Source organism: Lissotriton vulgaris, chromosome 3_1 (genome assembly GCF_964263255.1).
Source record: "Lissotriton vulgaris chromosome 3_1, aLisVul1.2, whole genome shotgun sequence".
Lineage (NCBI taxonomy): Eukaryota > Metazoa > Chordata > Amphibia > Caudata > Salamandridae > Lissotriton > Lissotriton vulgaris.
Window position 1 is genome coordinate 1,771,229,201 of NC_141689.1, and position 23,649 is coordinate 1,771,252,849.

General features: G+C 44.0%; 1 protein-coding gene across 1 annotated transcript in view; it reads left to right on the forward strand.

The window, feature by feature from the left end:
* LOC147728425 (uncharacterized) overlaps positions 1-23,649 on the forward strand; it is a 52,107-nt gene that overhangs the window by 18,107 nt on the left and 10,351 nt on the right. The window contains exon 2 of the mRNA XM_086963284.1: positions 7,276-7,434. Within this exon, the coding sequence (XP_086819410.1) occupies positions 7,276-7,434 (159 nt within the window). The remainder of the gene's footprint in view (positions 1-7,275; positions 7,435-23,649) is intronic.

Below are 23,649 nucleotides of genomic sequence, written 5' to 3' on the forward strand. Positions count from 1 at the left end.
ATGTCCTTCACATAGCTAACACCCGCACAGAGGTGCAGGCGCTTTTAAATACTGATTTGCCGTTTCATTTCTGTGAACTGGTGCACCAGATTTGTAATGCTTCTTCAACGACTGGACTTGCACATTTTTTTAAGTTAGTAAGCAGTGGCCTCGTGACTACGTTTGAAAAAGTTTTTGGTATCATTCCCACGTTTTTCCACACTATTTTTTCGAGTCTGTTTGGTGGACTACCTGTGTTGCTGGCTATAGCAGCAGGCATTCTGTTGGTGTTTTTCTTCATAAAACATGGATGCCCATCCTGCGCAAGACGCCGTTCAACGCCTCCTGACACTGTGCCGTAATCGGATGCTCAATTACTATGGAACATTGCCGCTTGCAGCATTAAGCACGGCCTATAGATTGTCATTTCGGTTCACCGACTTCACGTGTGTCCAACCTGTGTTTCACTGCCTGAGCTGCGAGTTCGATTGGGCCATTGATTTGTGCCTATGCTTGAGAACAGCTCCTGACGTCGATTTTTGATCAGCTAATGCGTCCCGTGGTGGCTCACGAACTGATCTGTTCTGGCGAGAGAGTTATGGCCTTGGCAGCGATAAATGGAGTTCTGGGCCAATGGGAGATTTCTGCAGCGGCGGATGCCTTTCTGACACACAGCGATCTGGTGAACCCACCGAGTTGTCCTCTGACGTTACAGGAGGATCCGATGCTGGAGGAGCACGTATGTTCTTTCCCATTGCTAAATTGGATTGCTGAACTATTTTCGGATGATGGCAGTGATTTCATGCTGGAGGCTGTGGCAACTTTCTTTGCATATACTTTCCAATCGTGAGATGCCTGGGAGGAATGCTTTGTTGTGAAATATGACTTTCCCCTCGCTGGATTGGAGGGATGGACTATGTTCAGCTGATGGAGAGTACAATCATGTGATGTCGCTGGGGATAACGTCAATGTGGCACATGACTTTGGAAATCGATTACGTGCCTTGTTTTTTCTCTTCCAAACATTTGATTTGATGAAACCTGGTCCTACGTTTCATATTTTTGAGACCTGGTGAATGACTTTTGGTTCAAAAGTTTTGTTTTTATTTTTAGATTTGAGGCCACTGTAGGCATTCATACATATTCATTCATACATATTTTTAGCTTATTTTAGCTCAAGATTATTGAACTTTGCTTTCAATTGTTGTGTCTGATTTAGTATTGCCTTTTCCCTTATGTTTGACGGTGCTCGGACCAATGGGGGGGTGTCATATGGATACTTCATTACATATATTGCGTTAAGTTAGCATGAGTGTATTTCATGTTTAAACAGCCCGTTTGCCTTCGGCTTCAGTTTTGCACACGACACATACTTGTTGTTGTAGCTTTCACCCTAGAAGCGGTGAGGTGGTTTATTAGAGAATAATATGTTATTTCTATGCTATCAGCTTTGCCTGGTACACTTGGTACAACTGTCTGCACACTGAGAGCTACACACTCTAAGATTAACCTAACACAAGGTTGCTGAGAGGCCTGATCCTCGCACCACATTAGACATAACACAAATAATGTTGATGCCAACATTTTGGGCTCTACGCGGGTTTAAGATAGAGTTACACGGAATGAACGTAGACACTTGGTGCTGCGCATGGAGAGAGCTGGTAGCTGTTGATGTGAACTGCTCCTACTGACATTGAGAGGTATGGGGCCGCCCTGCTAAAGCCCGAATGAGACCTTCTTAGATATAAAATAATATACTAGATAGGGTGCGCGAAATATAGGTGATATCGATTCTATAGGTTTTGCATTATAACATGCTAGCACCTTTTGCTTACTATGGATTAGTGACTATGCTGCTAACTCTGATTTTTATAATCTGCATTTTGGTATTATACAAGATACTGCGTTTGAGAACTTTGCATTGAATAATAAATATTTCAAACTTGCATTTGTGTTCTTTGACTCCCAGTTTTGGTTTGAAATGATTATATAACGAAAGAGTGTTCATGTGTTCCACGATTCCTGAGGTATTCTAAAGATCATGTTCTGGTTTGTCTAAGACATGGTTCATTCCATAATGATCCATGAGACACTGTAGCTAGCTAGGTAAGGAGATTTCTGACACTGAGATGAGTTTTGGATCATCCTAACTCACTGAGGTTCTAGATCTCTATGCACAGTTCTGTGGGAGAACGGAAACCCTGCTACACTCCGCCTCCGGGGACCAGTCGCGACCGAAAAACCACTTTGACAGCCCCGCCATCGAACCCGGCTCCGAAGAAAGTAACTAAGCCTTCCGGTAGCTCGGTACTGAGCAAGCCGCACGTGCCGATCCCACCAGCTCCCTCGGCACCGAAACCGAAAAAAGTCTCGGCTCCGAAACCGTCGACTTCTAAAGACAAGGGTAGGAAGCCAGCGTCCGACGCCTCGAAGCCGATGAGACCAGCTTCCACTCCGAAGACATCGTCTTAGGTGCCGAAACCAACAAGGCCTGATTCCGACGCGTCCAAGACCTCGAAACAGCCTTCAACACCGAAAACAACACCTTTGGTGCCAAAAACTACGCCAAAGGACACTGTAACAACCATTCCTAAGGCTAAAGACTAGCAGCAACCTCGTCCGGTCTCGAAAAAATCGGCGCTGACAAAGGTTCCACAAGGAGAAAAACTTTTCCAGCCAGATCCTCTGCAAAAGAAGATCTACATTGACCCAAAGACAGGTCAGGTGTCCACTACACCACATAAGAAAAGAAAAGCAGATGAAACATCCACACCTGTGGTTCCTGCCAAGAAGGACTCTGCCACATCCCCTATGCACCCTTCTTTACCTATAATTCCTTCTCCTTCATCTCCTGCTCCTCTTAACAATTCACCACAGATGTCTCCTTCACATTCTCCTCTCTTATCCCCACACTCACCTCCAAAAGGATGATGATTATAGTTTAGCGGGAGGGATAGACACGGATGATCCTTTCCCATACCCTACAGATGACCCAGACTGGGAGTACCCAAACCCACAGGATATACCAGATATTCCTGACCCACAGTCATACCCATCAAAACCTTCTCCCCCAGAAGATAACATTGGCTTTGGGCACCTATTGAACAGAGCTGCCATTTACAATGGGGTCACTATGCATTCTGATGAGGCAGAGGAAGATTTTCTATTAGATACATTTGAACAATCGCAGAGATCTGTTCAAATTCTTCCTATGATTAAAGGGGTCATCAAACATACTCCAGACATTTTTAAAGACCCTGTACGTACTAGGATTTTAAACCCTGGAATTGAGAAAAAATATAGGCCTGCACCTGCAGATCCAGCCTACATTAAAGGACAACTACCATTAGATTCACTAGTTGTGTCAAATGCTAGGAAGAGAGCAAACTCACAAACTTCAGGTGAGGCACCCCCACCTGAAAAAGAATCCAAGGTCATAGATGCCTCAGGCAAAAGAATAGCTGAGCAAGCTACCAACATATGGCGTATAGCTAATACACAAGCCTCCTTTCCCGATATGATAGTGCTCATTATGATCAGGTAGAGAAACTGCTATAACATCTTCCTGACCAATATAAGGCACAAGCAAGTGATCTTATACACCAAAAACTTGACAAAGGGGCGGCCGTTCCTCAAGCCTGTTCCACAACTAGTGCTCACAACAGACGCATCTCTCACAGGATGGGGAGCCCATATCCTACATCATACAACTCGAGGAAAATGGAACAGTCAACAAAAATCGTTCCATATCAACCACCTAGAGCTGCTAGCAATATTCTTAGCACTCAAAATGTTCCAAATACAAGTACAGAATAAAGCTGTCTTGATCCGGACTGACAACATGACAGCTATGTATTCTATACAAAAACAGGGGGGGACACACTCTCTACAACTGTCTCAGCTCGCACAGAACATTTGGAGATGGGCCATTCCACAAAACATATATCTGTTGGCAGAGCACCTTCCAGGAGTTCACAATCAGATAGCAGATCTGTTGAGTCGGCAGACACAACAAATTCACGAATGGGAACTACATCCGCAGGTTCTTCAACCATTCTTTCACAAGTGGGGTCATCCAGACATAGATCTGTTCTCCACACACAAAAACGCAAAATGCCCACCCTTCACTGCCAGGTATCCACACCCGCTGTCCCAGGGCAATGCAATATGGATGAACTGGTCAGGCAGATTTGCATACGCTTTTCCGCCAATGCCATGAATACCATTAGTAGTACGCAAGCTCAGACAACAGTCTCTCAAACTAATCCTAGTAGCTCCCACACCAAAAGCTACGACTAAATCCACCCCTGCTAACGCAGAACCATGGAGACATCCGACATCCAGACTCAAATCAACTGAATTTTGTGATCTGGCTCCTGAAGTCTTAGAGTTTGGTTATCTTAACCTACCACCTGATTGTATGAACATTATTAAAGAGGCCAGAAGACCTACTACCAGAGCTTGTTATGCTGCTAAATGGAAAAGATTTGCCATCTATTGCAACAATAACCAAATTGATCCCCTGGATGCCTCCATTCAGAATATCATTTGTTACCTTTTACATTTTACAAAGGTGTAACTTAGCATATTCATTTATACGCCTGCACCTTGCAGCAATTGCAGCATATTTACAAAACAGACAACATTTGTCTCTTTTCAGAGTGCCTGCAAATAAAGCATTTATGGAGGGATTAAAAAGAATCATCCCTCCCAGGTTGCCACCTTCTCCAGTATGGAACCTAAACGTTGTTCTTACAAGACTCATGGGACCCCCTTTTGTGCCTTTACATAAATGTGAACTGCAATTCCTCACGTGGAAAACAGCTTTCCTTATTGCTATTACCTCTCTTAGAAGAGTAAGTGAGATACAAGCTTTCACAATACAAGAACCATTTTTACAACTACATCGTAATAAAGTGGTTCTAAGAACTAATCCAAAAGTCATTACTCCTTTTCATTTAAACCAATCTGTAGAGTTACCTTTGTTTTTCCAAAACCCAGACTCTGTAGTAGAAAGGGCTTTACACACACTAGATGTTAAAAGAGCTCTTCTCTACTATATAGATAGAACTAAGTCTTTTCGAAAAACAAAACAACTGTTTGTGTCTTTCTCTCCACCTCATAAAGGCAACCCCATCTCTAAAGGGGGAATTACAAGGTGGATTGTAAAATGTATACAAATATGCTTTCAAAAAGCAAAACGTACATTAACAGTTCCTCCTAGAGCGCACTCCACACGCAAACTAGGAGCCTCTATGGCTTTCTTAGGAAACATACCCCTAGAGGACATATGCAAGGGGGCAACATGGTCTACAACACACACCTTCACTAAACACTATTGTGTTGATGTGCAAGCCATTCAGCAAGCTGCAACAGGCCAAGCTGTCCTTAAAACTCTCTTTCAAACTACTGCAACGGATACAGGTGACCACCGCTAGGGGAGACACTGCTGCAGAATCGATGCTAAGTGTACAATCTGCAGCTCATATGCCTGGAACGGAAAATGCTACTTACCAGTATGCATCTGTTCTTGGCATGTAGAGCTGCAGAGTTGTACATGCCCTCCCACCTCCACGGGACCTGTATCCATTCCAGTTATATCTTACTTAGATGCACATCCGTTTCTTTACTTCCATTAACTCCATCATTCCCATCATGGCGAAAAACAATCTAAGGACGGAGCCGATACCCATGCGCACTATCGTCCTAGGGAGGAGTCGCCTATCTCGTGACTACAAAGACTTCTTCCAAGACGACAACAACATGCAATCATCCGAGCCCAACACCAGGTGGCGATCTAATGTTAAGTGTACAACTCTGCAGCTCTACATGCCAAGAAAAGATGCATACTGGTAAGTAGCATTTTCCTTATTGAATGCTACAATTGTGTTGAGGAATCGAAGTCTTATTGTGCTTGTATTCTGCTCAAATGATTAGCAACATCAGGAGAGGCACACACCTTCAGCGAAGTCTACATACTTCTGCACTACATAGCCCAGGGGCCCTGCATGTTCTTCAGCAATTGGAGATCTTACGAACCAGTTTTTACCAGTGTTTTCTCATTTTGCTTAGGTATTCATTCACATTGGGGTACCCTGATTCGTTTTCCACTCTAGAGCTATATTCCCATTTTCCCTGTAGTATTTGAGTCAATGACTCACATACAATGGTATTTCCAGTTCTCATCCAGTGCTCCGTTTGCCATGTTATCTTCACTTGCCATCAGAGGAGCTTGTTGGCGACCGAGCTGGAGTGGGCTCTGTTGTCACCATATGGTCACTCTGTCCCTTCACCTCTAAGTTGGACGTGCGGACAGTGACTTTAATGTTGCAACAGGGTACCTACTCCGACAAACATTAAATCAGACCCAAATTCACATTTTTCCCCGTCAACAGGAAACAAAATCTATATTTTCCGAATTTGAGACCATGAGTAAAATGTTGGGAGGAATTAGATGTGATGGTGTTACCAAAGGTGCTATGGATTGCTGGGACCACAGAGTGATCAAGCAAAAGGAATTATTTTTAATTACATCTGGAGAAGATGAGTTAGAAGTAGTGCCGTAATACATTACAAGGGTGTGATCAGAGAGCCACTCCTTCCATCCATATCTTGTGTGATTGCTTGTGAAAAGGTGTTGCAAGTCCTTGGTTGTGATGTAGCTATAGGGTTTCAAAGTCTTATTCCTTATGCAGCATACACATAAAACAACAAAGTATTGGAAGGAATAGTTGAATTAATCTCAGCGCATACCAGCCCTTTGTTTTTCACCCTGTGTACCATTTTAGACAGAGACCTGCCTTTTGCAAATCAGTTTTGGGCCATCTGCAAAAGGAACAGTCTAGTCAGGCCAGGTCCCCTCCAGATGGACATAAGGTCCATCCAGACTGGTTTTGACTTACTTAGGTCGTCAGTGAGGTATGACTTGAGTCCTATGGCTCAATCAGCACTGGGCCTACGTCTGGGCATATCCGTCACAATACCCAGAATTTACTGCAAAAACAACAAGGTGATAGGAGTGGGTTGCTTGTGTTCCAGTTCAGAGAGGACCTGGTTTGGTAGTTTGGGCTAGAACATTCCGATTGGAGCACAATCAATGTTTAGTTACAAACTGCTTGGTCTAATTTGAGGTGCCATGGTCGGCAAATAAAGTTGGACTGGAGTGCAGCCTGAGTAATTACCAGTGTCTGAGATTAATTCAAGCATTCCATCCATCACTTTTTTGTATTTTCATTTTCTAAAAGCAGCACTTGCTAGCCATGAAATTGACCTCACTGTTTTCTTTTTTACACTGAAGGCTACTGGCTTTCGAAAAGCTGGTGGTCTGGGTGCAGCTCAGCGGAAAAAAACTGGAACAAAACCTGAACTAACTGAAGAGCAGAAGCAAGAGATCCGGGAAGCTTTTGATCTGTTTGATACTGATGGTTCTGGAAACATTGACGTGAAAGAACTGAAGGTTAGCAACAAGTTTTTATGATCTCCCTCTTTAATGATATATAATTGTTCTGAGGCATTTCATTGATTATCTTGAATTGGCAATCTGGGTTTAACATTTTTTGCTTTGATTTAAATAGTGGAGGGATAGTCAGTAAGTCAGAAGATTTAGTCTATTTCACAAAAGCACAATTTGATTCTGGAAATGTGAAGGAGCGGCCAAGAACAGCCATGATTCGTATTCCACTGAGCCAGAGCTGGGACCAGGGCTTTAAGTTGTGCGGGTCCCTCCAGCTCAAAGACCCAGCAGAAGTTAAAAGCTGATGTTGAAACTGGCAGGGATGTGGAATTCCTATAGCCCGATGCCCAGGACATATTGTTTGGGGTCAAGGGCAACAAGTTTTCATGTGTATATTGTCCTTGGGACAAGTAGGCCCAAACCCCCTCCCTTCAACACAAACCCTTTAGCTGCCAGTCTGCAGTACCACATTATGTATCAGGGAAGGGCACTGTCTGCAATTAAGGTAATATTTTTGTTATATGTTAATGCTGTTCAAACTTGTATTTATGGTTCATTAATTTAAAGCCTTTATTATTAGGGTGAGCGCTGTATGTTGTAAGCTCTGACTGCACTACTGACAGTGGCGTACACACGTTTTCAAAATTTAACAGTTTGCGGCTATGTAAAATGCTCTCTGATTTGATGCAAATATTTTCAGAAGCTTGAAAGCAAGATTGAGGATTCTTTCCTTACAAAATTAAACGTTCATAAAAAAATAAAAGCAGGCAAAACATTTTGTTTTTCTAAACTACTGTGAAATTTCAGGTACCATTTCTTTGCAGCATCATTTGGTAACGTGTTGATGCATGTTAGTATTTCCCAAAAATATTCATAATGGAAGTTCAGTGTAACCAGTTTCTGTACGATTACGGGAAACAAAAATAAACAAGCAATGGCTAATCCAGTAGGTCTGAAATTGGTGGTCAGCTTTTTAGTTTTGTCAATGTGTGAATTGTATTGGTATGGTTTTTGTAAAACCTTATTGGTGTGGGCGCTGCCGGCCCTCACCATTGTTGCGTGTTTATCTAGGTTCCTGATCGATACTGTGACCTTATGCCCCTATTCGGCTATAAATCCATTTATTCCCTATATTGGCATAACCGTTCAAGTGCGATTTTCAGAAAAGTCATCTCTGGCCTCACACGAACAGAGTCACATTCCAGCATAGCTCTCTGCCACTTCCTTTGCGACCAATTAGTGCAATGACATAGCAGAAGTCACTATCTGATATTCCTAGATTAACACTCCGAGTTCTTCAACAAGATAAAAACTCAGCAAACCTGGAAATCCCCGCTTGCTGTGTTTTGATTAGTAATGGAACTCTAATGAGCAACTGATAACTATCACTTCCGAGTGACATCTTTAATTGACGTCTTATGTCCAACAAACTTGCGTCAAACCCGGCACCTGTCAGGTATAAATATTACCAACGTTGCCTTAAGCAATGCGAGCTACTGTTGCTGATGCCAGCTGCCTGCAAGACCCCGTGTTGGTGAATCTAGCACTCTGTCGCTGCAGCCTGCTGTCCCTGTGGTGGTGAAGCTGCTGATACCATTATCGCTGCTAAAGCGCGAACTATGGTGCAGTACGCTTAGGAGCTGAACAGCCGTCCCTCTGCGAAGACATCCAGCAGATTCCAGCTGCCCGCGGACGCTGTCCCCCCTCCTTCCTCGACGCGCTGAAGAGACCCGCTGCCTTTCTCCTGCAGAGAAATCCAGCCCCGGCGTTTCCGGTCTACCCTCGCAGGTGACTGGGATATCGAGAGTGACCCCTGAAAGAGATACCAATCCTCCATCATTCTATTCAGAGGTATGGTGTTGACTAAACCCTTAGACGAGAATTCTTGAAACAAACCTTGGCAAAACCAACTTAACTTAAAGCTACTTACTTACTCCCCTTCCACGTGTTAGGCTTAGGTCAGGCACACTGGGGTAGGCTTAGTTAGAAGCACCAGTTGAGTATGTTAGCCTAATGTATATATGACTGTATATATGTTTTATTACTTTTAAACCATTGTATGGCTAAGAAACCATATCAATGCTTTTACAGTTCTATTTCGCAATACTTATCTTACTGTACGTACTTTTTATAATAACAAGTCTTGCAATTGTGGCAATACATTTCTCTTGTACGAGAAGAAAGACTGTTCAATAAATGTTAACCCTTTATTGACAAACGCCCGTCTCTCTATTCTCTACATCTCGTGAAAGTAAACTGCACTAGACTGACTGAGTGAAATACATTTCTATTGTTTCACACGACCCTAGAGATTGACTCTTGATCTGAGGAGCAAAGTTGTCATGTTGCACGGTTGTTGGAAAGCTGAATCCCTTCTTGTCTGTGCCAAGGAAGCTGATCACTTCCTATGCAGAGAAGAAAGTTTCCAGTGACCTCTGAGCTAGTTGGTAACACAACCCAATTAAGTTTAGCATAGTCAGTGGAGGCCTGGAATATCCGCAGTTCCACGTCGATACTACTGTTTATGTTATTCCAATGCGCAGGGCCTAGTGGGAAACTAGGAACTACACTACATGGCGCCCTAACGTTTGGTAAGGCGATAAACTAACGCAAGACAGTTAGAGTAACTCAGTCGTGCATATTTCACAGACCCCTTTCTCCCGTAAATACTCCAATAGACGTCTGGAGTGGGTGAAAGGTTAAAATCCGCCCGAACTTAGTAGGAAGAGATTCCTATGTAAAGCTCTGGTTTATTCAACGTTGAAGGATACAGTGTTCCAAAATATTGTGCATCTAATCTTTGTCTCCTTGGAGACCTACCCTGCAAAGCCTGCATTTTTAAAAAAAATGTCAGACAGTGAAGAAGAAAGGGAAGCAGTTAGACTGGCAACCCAACTAATAGAGGAAGACACGAGTCTCCTAGAAGCAGACCCGGATGCTATAATCATCCCGGTCCACTTAAGAAGATCTATAACGTTAAAACTTATAGAGAACGGACTGACACCACAAGGTGGTACAGTAATTTTCGTGATAGAGGCTCACGAGTATCGGCAGACAGAGGTATTCTATTCATGGATAAAACTTTCCAGCGGTAAACGCTAGAACAAAAGAGTTTCACTATTACAAAATAGAGAAACCTCCGGAAGAGTACGCTCCTTTCGAGGAGATTGAAATTCCACTTAAATTTCAAGAGCACCTGCTCTGGTTTAATGGCGCCCTAAAACACAATGATCACATTACCAGGCTCGGTTCACTAGGTAGACCAGGAGCAACGTGGCCGGTTCTAGCCAGCTACACACCACATCCTGACATTGTAAAAATGTCTAGAGAAGAGCTGTTAGTACAGCTAAACACATTAATAAAAATACATAGGCAATTAGTCCAATATGTAATGCGGACTGCAACAGTCCAGCCAGCTGTTAATGTACCACAGCTGACCCCTCATCAGGGGAACACAAATAAAATTACACCACAGAACATACAGTCATGTCTTGGTAAAACACCCGTAAAACGGGAACAAATTCCTTTCTGGTTAGCACAGAAAATCACTCAAATAGAGGCAGTATTTCCTGATACTACCCCTATTGAGAAACACAGAATCTTGACCATCTGCCTTCCTATGGGAATCGCACCACACGTGGAGGACTGTGACACTTGGGGTCCAGCCTTTGCTTCCATTTACACAAAAACACACGGTGTTCCATCTATGGCGGTAATACCAGAAGTGCTAAAACAGATTCAAAATGAATTCGGTCCAGAGCCCGCTTTAAATCTAGGTATGAAATTACTGAAAGACTTCAAGCAGGTCACGGCTATATTATTAGCCAACATAAAGGGAGAAGCAGCATCTGTGGCGATTCGCCAGAAGTTGAAGGAAACAGTTATAGAAGATCCTGTTGAGCTTGCAAAAATCATAGAGAAATGCTATGAAGAATTAGGTAGAGACAGCTTGGGTGGGAAACCGGTAAAGCCCCAACTGCTCGAAAATCCTGAAAAATTATTTATTAAAAATAATTTAAACACTCCTAAAAAGAGCTGGGATGGAAATAAACAATCCACTCCCAAGGAAAAAGTTTTCCAGTCCAGAGGAAGGTCTCCTCGACGGAGGGAAAGAACTCCGACTCGAAAACGCCAGTCTCCCCAGAGGGAGCCCTCTGAGAAAAGATATAACCTTAGAAATAGCGATAATCTGAAAAAACCTGATAGATATCAAAGTATTGATACAAGTCCCTCTCGATCTTTTCCACAGAATTCGGAAAGAAGAGGACGGTCAGACCCAGGAGAGCACACCAAGTCCAAAGACAAGGAACCTGCTCAAAATAAGAAATCTCAATTTCAGAAAAAGAAGGTAGCCAGTATTAGAGTAATCAACCATGCCGAGAATACTGAGGACACAGTTGAAAAACGGGGAGTGGGCATTGACAATGTTGGACAGTGCAGCAGAAATCAGTATAGCGCGCAAGATCTTGATGAGTCATCTGGAGACAGTGGACACGAATGAATACTTTCAGGTTGAAACTGCCGACGCCAGACTTAGCGAGTCCCATAAAATATACGAAATAACATTGCGTATAGAGGGTGATAAGACTAGGAAAATTAAGGGTCTATTTTGGGATAAGCTCTCAAAAGGCTATGATATTCTGTTAGCTGAAAAAGATTGGCCCCTCAGAGTTTGTCAGGGAGTGCCCTCGTGGCGAAGAAGTGATTATGCCTGCCTTCTCGAATCACATTCCGATTCACAAAAAATATACATATGCAAGGAAATGGGCAGTAGCCCAGGCACCTGCATTATATAAAAATCATGTAGGATGGGATGAGGACTCACCTCCTCACAAAATCCAATTAAAAAGTGAACCAACTGCCCAACGGCAGTATCCCATAAAGCAAGAAGCTAAAAAATAAGTCAGGGAGATCTTAGATCAACTTGAATACCAGGGGGTGATTGAAACATGCACCTCTCAAATGAACAATCCTTTGTTTTCTGTCTCCAAGCCAGACAATTCATATCGTCTAGTTTTGGACTACAGACACCTTAATACATGTAGCAAAACCTTTGCAGTACAAAACTCGCATAGTGCAGCCCTAATGAATAATATAGTTAGGAAAAAATATAAAACGACATTAGACATTTCTAATGGTTTCTTTTGTCAAAACATTGCACCAGAAAGCAGATATTTGACCGCTTTCTTTGCATTTGGGTCACAGAAAAAATTCTGTCGACTCCCACAGGGGTTCAAGAACAGCCCAGGACTATTCTCAGCTAGGGTAACAGAGTTACTACAAATCTATGATGATGAAGCATTATCTTACGTAGATGATATTTATCTCACAGACGACGACTTGGATACTCACTTGAAAAGAGTGAACACCATTATACTTGGGTTCGCAGCAGAGGGTTACAAATTCAACTTTAAAAAGTCTCGAATTGCCCATCTGACAGTACTGTTCTTAGGGTACGAATTATCAAGTGAAGGGAAAAGCCTAGCGGACAACTTCTTAGAGAAGTGCGCTGTACTCCAAGCTTCAAAAACGCTGAAGAATTTACAATCCATACTAGGTTTTCTGAATTTCGGAAGAACTTACATACTAAATTACGCAGAGAGGGTTAAACCTCTCTACGAACTAATTAAACCTGATTTTAAACAAATCAATTGGACTCAAAAACACACAAATTTTGAGATCACTGCAAACAGACATGTTAGCAAAAACAAAATTAGATACACGTGACAACACACGTGATCTTGTAATCCGAGTCATCCCAGGAAGATGCGGATTCACGTACTTAACCTCTAATGAGGGAGAAAAGGTACCAATTTCAACTAAATCTCACTTGTACACACAAGCAGAAAAAGCATTCAGTCCCACAGAAAGAACTGTGAAAGCAGTGCAAATCGCATTAGCAAATGAACGAGAACTAGCACACGGCAAACGGATTAATATCCTTACAGCGGAATCCGCCTTCGAAGCGCTATTCAGCCCAGTAAACCTGCCTACAGTGTCACTGGATCCGAAATGGATACAGTGCATAGATTCTCTAGGAGCGGAAGACGTGAAATATTATTTCGCTCCGCAATTTGAAGAACTGAATGATTTAGAATATGAAGAAGAATATCCTCTGCCAATCGAAATTCTGCCTCTCCCACAATACGCCTGTATAATCTATACAGATAGCTTTGTACAGCATTTCAACGTAGAGAGAAAATCCTACGATGCAGCATGTGCGATTATTAAATGTCGTTGGCTGTGCAGTAAAATTAGACCGAAAGTAACAAAAACCGAATCTGTAAGAAACTGTTCGGTTCAGAGAACTGAAATCAGATCTTTAAAGATGGCGCTCGAAAATGCAGAACGTGAATTCCCGACACTTATCGTGTGCGATTCTCATTTTTGCGTCAGCTCTTACAACAATAAACTGCAGAGTTGGATCGAAAACGACTACAAAGATGACACAGGTGCCACAATAAAGCATAAATTGCTCTGGAACGAGGTAGCTCTTTTAAGCAAAGAACTACAAAAGACTCACGTGATTCACGCACAGAGTCTTCAACGTGATGGCGTTCACGTTGCAGGGAATTCATTGGCTAATACAGCCAAAGCGGAAGCAACTAAACCGGCTTCCGTAGCCACAAAAAAGCGTACAGCCACAAAAAAGCGTACAGATATATACATAGACGGGGAAACCATGCTGGCAGTAAAAACGACCGTAAAAGGCGACTGTGCAGCACTACCCGTAAACTATCCACTCAATTATGCATACACAATCGATGCAAACTCCGTTCCTTTTGCTCGAATCCCTGGAGTGGGGGACAGAGTAATTCCAAACATGAACAGGAGAATATTTTTAATAGCAGACGCACACATGGGTTTGGGTCTAAGGCACAGAGAGATCAAGGAATCACTGACTGAATTACAATCAGTATTCTGGTGGCCGGGAATGAGTGTAGAACACCAAATATATGCAAACAACTGTGAAAACTGTAATAGGGATCGCAGTAGCGAACTTTGCTACCGGCTACCAGTCAGAAAGAGCGTAACGCTGCCTACACCCCATCCTGCGTCCTATTAACAGTTAAGACGAAAAGCACTTAAGAAATGAGGCCTCCAGCGCTCGGCTGACGCTAGAACGGTTATAAAAGATTTGCGAGTCAATATCGGCACATACGCAATTACCACGTTCCATTCTGACCAGGGTCCTGCTTTTAGCTCTCGAGCTTATAAGGAGGCCATGGCCAGCATGGGAATTGGGTTGCGGTATTCTTGTCCGTCATACCCCAGAAGGGAACAGTGTGGTAGAAAGAAAAAACCGTGACATAAAGCAATCTATAACAGCGAAGGTATTAGGTTCAGGCGCTGGGTGGCTCAAACATTTAATAAGTATCCAGACTAGTCTTAACAACATGCCAAGAAATTCTCTAAAAGGTTTCAGCCCATACGAACTATTGTTCGGAATTAGAATGCGTGTTCAGGACCTCGATAGTCAGATGTCAGTGGTACAAGAAGAAACAACGCACTTTGATGTAAAGGATCGTTTGGCTGTTTTACAGGAACTGAATGAAACAAGAAAATCATTAAGCAACATAAAGTTAAAGCAACAGCCAAGTACCACTGACGAGGCACCACCCGCAACAGCCCCAGCAAGGCCTGTCTGGATTCCAAAGATTGGGGATCTAGTCAGAGAAAAGATCGCGGTTAAGAAGGAATTTGGGCCTTCTTACAGAAAAGCAGTACCTGTCTTGGCAGTCACCGGAACAAGATCAGTTGTGCTACCGCCCCTTGCTGGTAAAAAGGAGAACAGAGTTGTGTCTATCGATCTGGTAAAACCACAAGCATGTGGCCTATAATCAACAGTAGGCCCAGTGGACTCCCAAGAAACAACAGAATACCCAAACTTGCAACAATCCAAGAGGTTCAAACTGAAAGACTCATCACATTCGATCAGCCTGCAGTGCACAATGAAGGACTATGCAATAATACCATGGAACTCGTGCCTCTTGAAACACAGATTGAAACAGTTTGTCAAGAAACAACACCAGTCTACAATGATGTGGCATCAGAAAGTGCTACCGAGAGACAGATTGAAAGAACAATCCCATCAATTGACAGAACTGCCTCTGGTTATTTCATCAACTTAGACAACTTCTCTGAAGATTTAAACGACCCCGAAGTGATGCCAGAAACAAAAAAGACTTTTAAAGAAAAAGCAACGGAACTCTTTCATCAACTGAAGGAAATCTACCTAATTTCCCCTTGGCTAGAGTTCTGGTTCGGTCTAGGTGTATTTTTCCTCCTGCTTTGGCTCATCATGGTACTGTGTTTGGGAAAATTCATTGAAGGAAAATATATTAGAATGGACACAGCAAGTCAGAACATCAACCTAGTCCTGAAACCACACAGATCATCCCACGTGAAGAAAAGAGAACTGTCAACAGTAAATGTCACAGCAATTCCAATACCTGGTGGGGTAGTATGGGAGAAAACCGACTATAGATATATGGTCCGGTCGAAATCCTGAAGTATCCTCATCAACTAAAGGTTTCCTTAAGTGACTTTGTGACACCTAGTACATTCTCTGATGATTGGGACTTTAACAGTATTAATGACATGATGTCTGATTTAGTAATGTCAGCTAGATTCACAGATCATGATTATTTACAAGGTTCATCTAGTTATGAGCAGTTATTCTGTTACACCCACTATGGGGATCATTACTTGCATAAATCTGCACAGCCTAGAAATGTTTTTATGTATAATCAATGGGAACATTGTTCTACACCACCTAAAAGCAGTTCTAAAGCATTTTTTGAGAAATTCAAATACTTCTCACGGTTTAACACCAGTGATGCAGAAACGTTTTATTATAAACTGTTAGATAAAACAGGAATGAAAACAATGCTGACAAATTCTAAATTGATATATTCAGAAGCATTTTATGACAAAATGATGACATTTGGTTTTGATTATTGGAAAAATAATATTGAAACGAAAACAATCTGGGGTACAAAAGATTGGCAGGTGCAAGGCATTGAAGCACTATTTAGAACCTGCATGATACCAGAACAAATGTTATTTTTAAATGACACAATACACCAAACATCTTGTCTTGGCCTAGCTAAGATCAAAGACCTTAAAACACCGTCTATACCAAAGGCAATACCAGAAAATATAACTGCAGATATTGAGTTAGACGTGTCACAAATTTTACATTTCAACAGAACTCATCCTGATTGTAAAAAGTGGTTAATCTGGCCTACAGACACAAATAGCTGTCAAGATAGATTCCTGAATAAAACACAGGGGTTAAAAATGACCAGATTAGACTCGAGATATTCCCAGAGACAACATCCAGGGATTATAACAACATACAGTGTAGGGAAACTCTGCCTTGAATGGCTAACATCATCCACACTGGCTGAAATTAAGCAACACTTGTCTTTGCTAAAAGATGGTGCTGATTTGCGCGACTTCATTCTTGGACCACGCAAACAGCGTCAAAAGCGTTTCATAGCGACCAGTATCTATGCTGCTTACAACGAGGCTTGGAAAGTAAAGCAAATTGAAACTGCCGAAAAAATACGAGAAATTGATCGTATTAATTTGGAGAAATCACTTTCTGTAGTAGACAATGGGTTAATGACTCTGTCTTCCAGAATATATTCGTTGGACAATATTGTATCCTCTGCCTTTGATGTGATAGACAGAGACTTGCTAATGTTACAACATGGCCAGTCTCAATTACGCTCTATTATAGAACTAGGCTGGACGCTGCAAAATCTTCGTTCAGGCTATGTGCCTTGCCGTTTAATCAACACAACGTCATTATTTTCCAGTTTTAACCTTACTGATAAACAGATCAGTTTGGCACAGAAAGGAGCAGACTATACAATCCTGAGCATCGAAAAACTTGAGAGATTACCATTGACAATGTCAGAGAGTCCTGTCATTGAATGGATAATACACGGAATAATCCCAATAAAAAACCCTCATACACGTGTTTACTGATGGTAACGTTAAGCGGTATATTTTCGTTCTCCGCTTTCTCTCACACGTGTCTGCATAATCATAGGGTTTAGTGGTTATGCAACCTCCACCTGGAGGTAATACCCTTTGTTAAAACAGTAGTGACCAGAAATGATGCTCGTGAAAGGTGAAGTGTGTTAAAAGTCTCTAGATTCCAGATACAATTCTTTATTCTTTCCAGACCACAGGTCCCCTTTATCACTTGACAAACAAATGAGAGAGTGTCAAAGTAACGTTATTGAGGGTACATAAGATATGCCTTCTAGAAATGAATGATCTTTGTATGAAAACAGTATTAATATAACATCTGAAAGGTATATGAAATACGCCTTTCTTATCCCGCCCGTGCAGTTGGTACTGCACCTAAAGACTTGACATCATGTTGAAACACAGGTTTGCCAAATAACATGAGAGAGTTGACCTTACCCATGCCATAGGGAGTAAGAGCAGTAGTATAGAGACGACCACATACTACTCAAATGAGCATTGTATGTTATCGGTATATACCGTACTTAATGTTGTTTGAACCCCGAACCCCGTCCCTTTGTTATGTTTCTTAAAACTCTGATTTTATAAATATCTTTCCACAGGTACCAAAGGACCTTTTAGAACTACAACTTAAATGAAGTTCTGTAATAGCTACACTAAGTAATACTTAGGAGTAACTCTCACTTCTTTACACTTCACCCCCTGGTCCTGAAGAAAGCCCACCCGACCTCCTGGCGAATGAGGGCTGAAACATGTCGACCTATTTTCACATTCTTTGCGTGATTGAGTCATAATAGCTCTTAATCACCCACATTGATTTTATTGCCTCTTAGAACCCGGAAAGAATAAATAATTGTATCTGGAATCTAGAGACTTTTAACACACTTCACCTTTCACGAGCACCATTTCTGGTCACTACTGTTTTAACAAAGGGTATTACCTCCAGGTGGAGGTTGCATAACCACTAAACACTATGATTATGCAGACACGTGTGAGAGAAAGTGGAGAACGAAAATATACTGCTTAACGTTACCATCAGTGAACACGTGTATGAGGGTTTTTTATTGGGATTTAAGAACCGTTCCCACATACCCAATGTTATGCAGGACAAGTGATCCTTCCTTTTTGATTAGCTATAATTTAACTATAGGGAATTGAATGGATCACGATTTCCTCTCCTCCCTCACAATTGATTGAGAAAATTGATAATTTAAATAACATAGGCAGGAAAAAAAAGATGCATTATGGCAGGTAGACCTTGATTTGGTGATCATAATACAGTTACAAGTTCACCTCGTTGGCCTGACCAGTCCATTTTCATTTATGGTGTGAACTGCAGAGGCGAATGATCCAATGCCTCCTACAGGGCATGACATTTCTTTACTACCTCAGTTGCTTTTTCATTCAGCAGCACTCTTTGCTCTCACCAAAGGCCCCAGAGCCCACAGTACATTTATTAATTCCTTAACTGGCTTCTCCACTCTGATGAGGTAGATCAGAAATTGTCTCTGATCAGGCTGTAATACACGTATTAACCTAGTGCTTCATTGGTATCATGAGACAAACTTTGCACTGGCCACGCTGCAATGAATATCATGCGTCCTAAATAAAAATCATCTTTCAGCCGTTCATTGCCACATCACTGAAGAATAGAGCCACCGGAAGGTGTGCCAAATGAACTCCTTTTTATTGTGAAGGCAGTGGGAAGGAGTTTGCTTGTGCCTAATTCTTCTTATGCAGCAGCAAACTTCTTGAATGAGGCATCCCTGTGCTTACTTCATTAATAGGGCGTAAAATGGATTCTCTGGCCCCTCCCAGGTCCATCCAAGAACTGAGATGGTGGCAGGGGTTATACGAAGGGCTATGGGCAGCTATTGCTAACCCTAGCTCCCCCTAAACATGCGCAATCGCCCATCCATTTTTATTTTTTTTATTTGTGGGAGGAGCAACCAAGATCCTCCTAGACCCTCCCACCCCAACAGAAGAAGTGAAAGGAGGTGGGATTTGGAATGGAATACATTTTGGAGTGGTCCCAGTTTATCCCCTTCCCCACTTACCAATTCAGTTAATCAATCAATACATCATTTGTAAAGCGCACTACATACCCGCGAGGGTCTCAAGGCGCTGGGAGGGGGAGCGCTACTGATCGAACAGCCAGGTCTTAAGTATCCTCTTAAAGGTCAGCAGGTCTTGGGTCTGTCGTAGGCTCAGTGGGAGGGTGTTCCATGTCTTGGCGGCGAGTTGGGAGAAGGATCTCCCACCGGTGGTTGGTCTTCGGATGCGCGGGAAGGTGGCGAGTGAGAGGTCAGCGGAGCGTAGCTGGCGGTTGGGGATGTAGAAGGAGAGCCGTCTGTTGAGGTAGGCTGGGCCAGTCTTGTGGAGTGCCTTGTGTGCGTGGGTGAGGAGCTTGAAGGATATCCTCTTGTTGACGGGGAGCCAGTGCAGGTTTCTCAGGTGGCGGGTGATGTGGCTTTGGCGTGGTAAGCCAAGGATCAGTCGTGCCGAGGCGTTTTGGATGCATTGTAGTCGTTTGATGAGCTTGGTCGTGGCTTCCGCGTAGAGGGCGTTTCCGTAGTCTAGTTTGCTGCTGACGAGGGCCTGGGTGACTGTCTTTCTTGTCTGTCGGGATCCATCTGTAGATCTTGCGGAGTATGCGGAGGGTGTTGAAGCAGGAGGAGAGACGGCGTTGACTTGCTTGGTCATTGAGAGCGTTGAGTCGAGGATGATTCCCAGGTTGCGTGCGTGGTCTGTGAGTGTCGGGACTGCCCCCAGTGCCGTCGGACACCAGGAGTTGTCCCAGGCTAAAGGATTGGAGCCGAGGATGAGGACCCCCCGTCTTGTCCGAGTTCAACTTCAGACGGCTGGTCTTCATCCAGTCGGCGACGGCCTTCATTCCTTCGTGGAGGTTGTCTTTGGCTGTGATAGGGTCCTTGGTTAGGGAGAGGATCATCTGAGTGTCGTCGGCGTCGGAGATTATATTGAGGTCATGCTGTCGGGCTACGTGTGCGAGCGGGGCCATGTAAATGTTGAACAGCGTCGGGCTGAAGGAGGATCCCTGGGGTACACCGCAGATGATCTCGGAGGCTTTGGAACGGAAATGGGGGAGGCGGATGCTCTGGGTTCTGCCGGAGAGGAAGGAGGTGGTCCAATCCAGAGCCTTGTCTCTGATCCCTGCGGCGTGGAGGCGTGCGCGTAGTGTGCGGTGGCAGACAGTGTCGAAGGCGGCAGAGAGGTCTAGGAGGATGAGTGCTGGGGTCTCGGCGTTGTCCAGCAGGGTCCTGATGTCGTCGGTGGGGGCGATGAGGGCAGTCACGGTGCTGTGGTTGCTGCGGAACCCTGACTGGGAAGGGTCCAGGATTCTGTTTTCTTTGAGGTATCGGGTTAGCTGTCTGTTGACGGTTTTCTCGATGACCTTGGCCGGGAAGGGGAGCAGAGAGATGGGCCGGAAGTTTTTGAGGTCTCTTGGGTCTGCCTTAGGTTTTTTGAGTAGGGCGTTTATCTCGGCGTGTTTCCAAATCTCTGGGAAGGTCGCGGTCTCGAGGGAGAGATTGATGACGTTGCACAGGTGGGGTGCGATGGTTCTACTTGCTCTGTTGAAGGCGTGGTGCAGGAATGGGTCCGACAGAGAGCCGGAGTGGATTGAGTGCATGGTCTTGATGGTGTCATCGATGCTCATGCTGGCCCAGGCTAGCAGGGGGTCGTGGTCGATGGTGTACGGCGGGTCTGTTGTGTTGCTGTCTGTTGCTGCTGTCTGGGTGTTGAAGCTGTCGTGGATGTCTGCTATCTTGCAGTGGAAGAAGGTGGCGAAGGGGTCACACGGGTATTGCGATGGCAGGATGTCGTTGGTGTTGGAGCTGGGGTTGGAGAGTTCCTTCACGATGTTGAAGAGCTCCTTCACGATGTTGAAGAGCTCCTTGCTATTGTGTGCGTTATTGTCAAAGCGGTCTTTGAAGGAGGTCCTCTTGGCGGCCCTGATGAGGTGGTGGTGGTTGCGGATGGCGTCCATGTGTGCTGCGTGGCTGTCCGGAGTTTGTTCACTGTGCCATTTCTTCTCTAGTTTCCGGCAGGAGGCTAGGAGTTCTGGGGGGAACCAGCTGGCCCTCTTGCTGGTGTCTCTGTGCTGGGGTTTCTTCAGCAGGCGAGAGTGTTGGCGCTGTCCTCGATCCAGCGTCTGAGGCTGTGGGCAGCATCGTCGGTGTTGGAGGGTTCGGTGGGTGTGCTGAGAGCGAGGTTTGCGTGTAGTTGGTGTTCGGTGATTTTGCTCCAGCAGCGGCGGGGGATCTGTTGGGTGCGGTGGTGGGTTTCTGGAAGGCGAAGTGGATGCAACTGTGGTCGGTCCAGAGGAGTTTGTGGTGTGGCTGATGGAGACGTACGGTCTGGAGGAGAAGACTGGGTCAAGCGTGTGGCCGGCGGAGTGGGCGGGCGTTGTGACGAATTGCTTCAGTTCGAGGTTGGCGAGGTTATCGATCAGGGTTGTGGAGTTGTTGTCGCTGTTGTTCTCAAGGTGAAAGTTTAGGTCTCTGAGGAGGATGTAGTCGTTGAAGGTCATGGCGTGCATGCTGATCAAGTCGGCTATGGAGTCGCTAAACTGGTGGCGGGGTCCGGGGGGTCGGTAGACGAGGGTGCCCAATTCAATTCAGTTTCACAAAGCTCCTTAGGTTCATACGGTTTTTCTGTCCAAGAGAAGCATTGTAAAATAAAAGAGCAGTGTGTCAGTTCCCCAGCAAAGTATTTGGATTTTTTTCGTAGGCTGAGTAAGAACCCAAACAACTTTCGGCTCCTTGTAAAGCAGTTTGAATTTTTTCTTTGGCTAATGAAAAAGCAATCTGCTTCTGTATCTTTTCAGGGGCACAGATGCACAGTTCTGTGTTCCAGCAAGGAATCAGAAGCAATTTAGATTTTATTTCTTAGCCTAATGAGAAAAAAATGCTGTTTTTTTAAGTTTTGTGAATCTGTACAACAGAAAACATTTCGTACTCTTCGAAATTTCTGTGACTACATTAGAAGTCTCCCATCACATTCAGTGATCTTGTAATCTACAAGAAATGCACAAGTACTCCAGTACAAAGAGGGAAATAACATATTTCGATCGTTCATGCAGGTATGGCAGTAATAATGATGGCGTCGTAGAGATGTTTTCTCTGCCAGACAAGTGTCAGAAAGGACCTGAGGGGTCTCCAAATAACTGTGGGGTGAGATTTCACCAGCATCAGTTCCCAGTAATCTTCCATTCTTTCCTTTCCTGGCAATACGCAATGTCCTTCTGCCAATCTCTGGTTTGGGGCTTGTGCGGCCTCCCCGATGTATCGCCACCCTTCTCTTTGCAATCTGTAGGAGCATTGCTGTCAGGTGTACTGAGGATCTACAGCAGGATCAAGTAATTGTGATATTAGAGCTGATCCCTTGCTTTTTGAGCAATACTACAAGAGTATGGCTTTCCCTGTCACCCTTCCCAAACTAGCATGCCTCCTTAATGAAGGAAGCACACTTCCCTGTCCACGCAGTCCTCATATTCCCTCAGTTTGTCTCAGAACTCTTCTAACCAGCTTACATCAACGGTTTCAAAATGGTACAATTCAAGCTTCAGCGCTTGTAGACAGATACGCAGATTACAAAGGATTCCTGATTGTTATGCATATTCTGCAAATCTACTCTTTGAAAGCTTCCCAGAGTACCCCCGGAGAATCAACTGATCCGATGTCGTTTGTGAGGTAGTCGGTGATAGAGCTACGTATCTCTAGATGGAAGAGTGCAAGTGCGCCATGGGGGACCCATCTGGTGAGAACATGTTCACTGGGTGCCCCAGTGTGAGGGTCAGTGTGATAGGCGCATAGTCCAAAAGCGTACAGGCTAGCTGTTTGATGTTCTCAATGAATCTGCAAATGTCTCTGGTAGTGAGCTAATAGTCTGTACAGGACCAGGCTCCTCGGGCAGTGGTCACGGAGGTACCCTTATTCGCAAAGGGATGTCTTGCAAGCCAGATGTCTATCAAGTACTGGTTGGCCATGATGTCATGTATCTTAGCTGCATCGCAGGGGTGTGGGTGGCAGTCGGAGTGGGATCTGACTATCTGAGGCTCGAGGATAACATTGAAGTCTTCTCCCTGTAATAATATCAAGTGACTGAGAGCAACTATCTTGTCCCACACGTCCGTAAAGAAGCCTGAGGAGTTAACATTGGGGCCATATATACAGGCAATCATGATGCACTGTT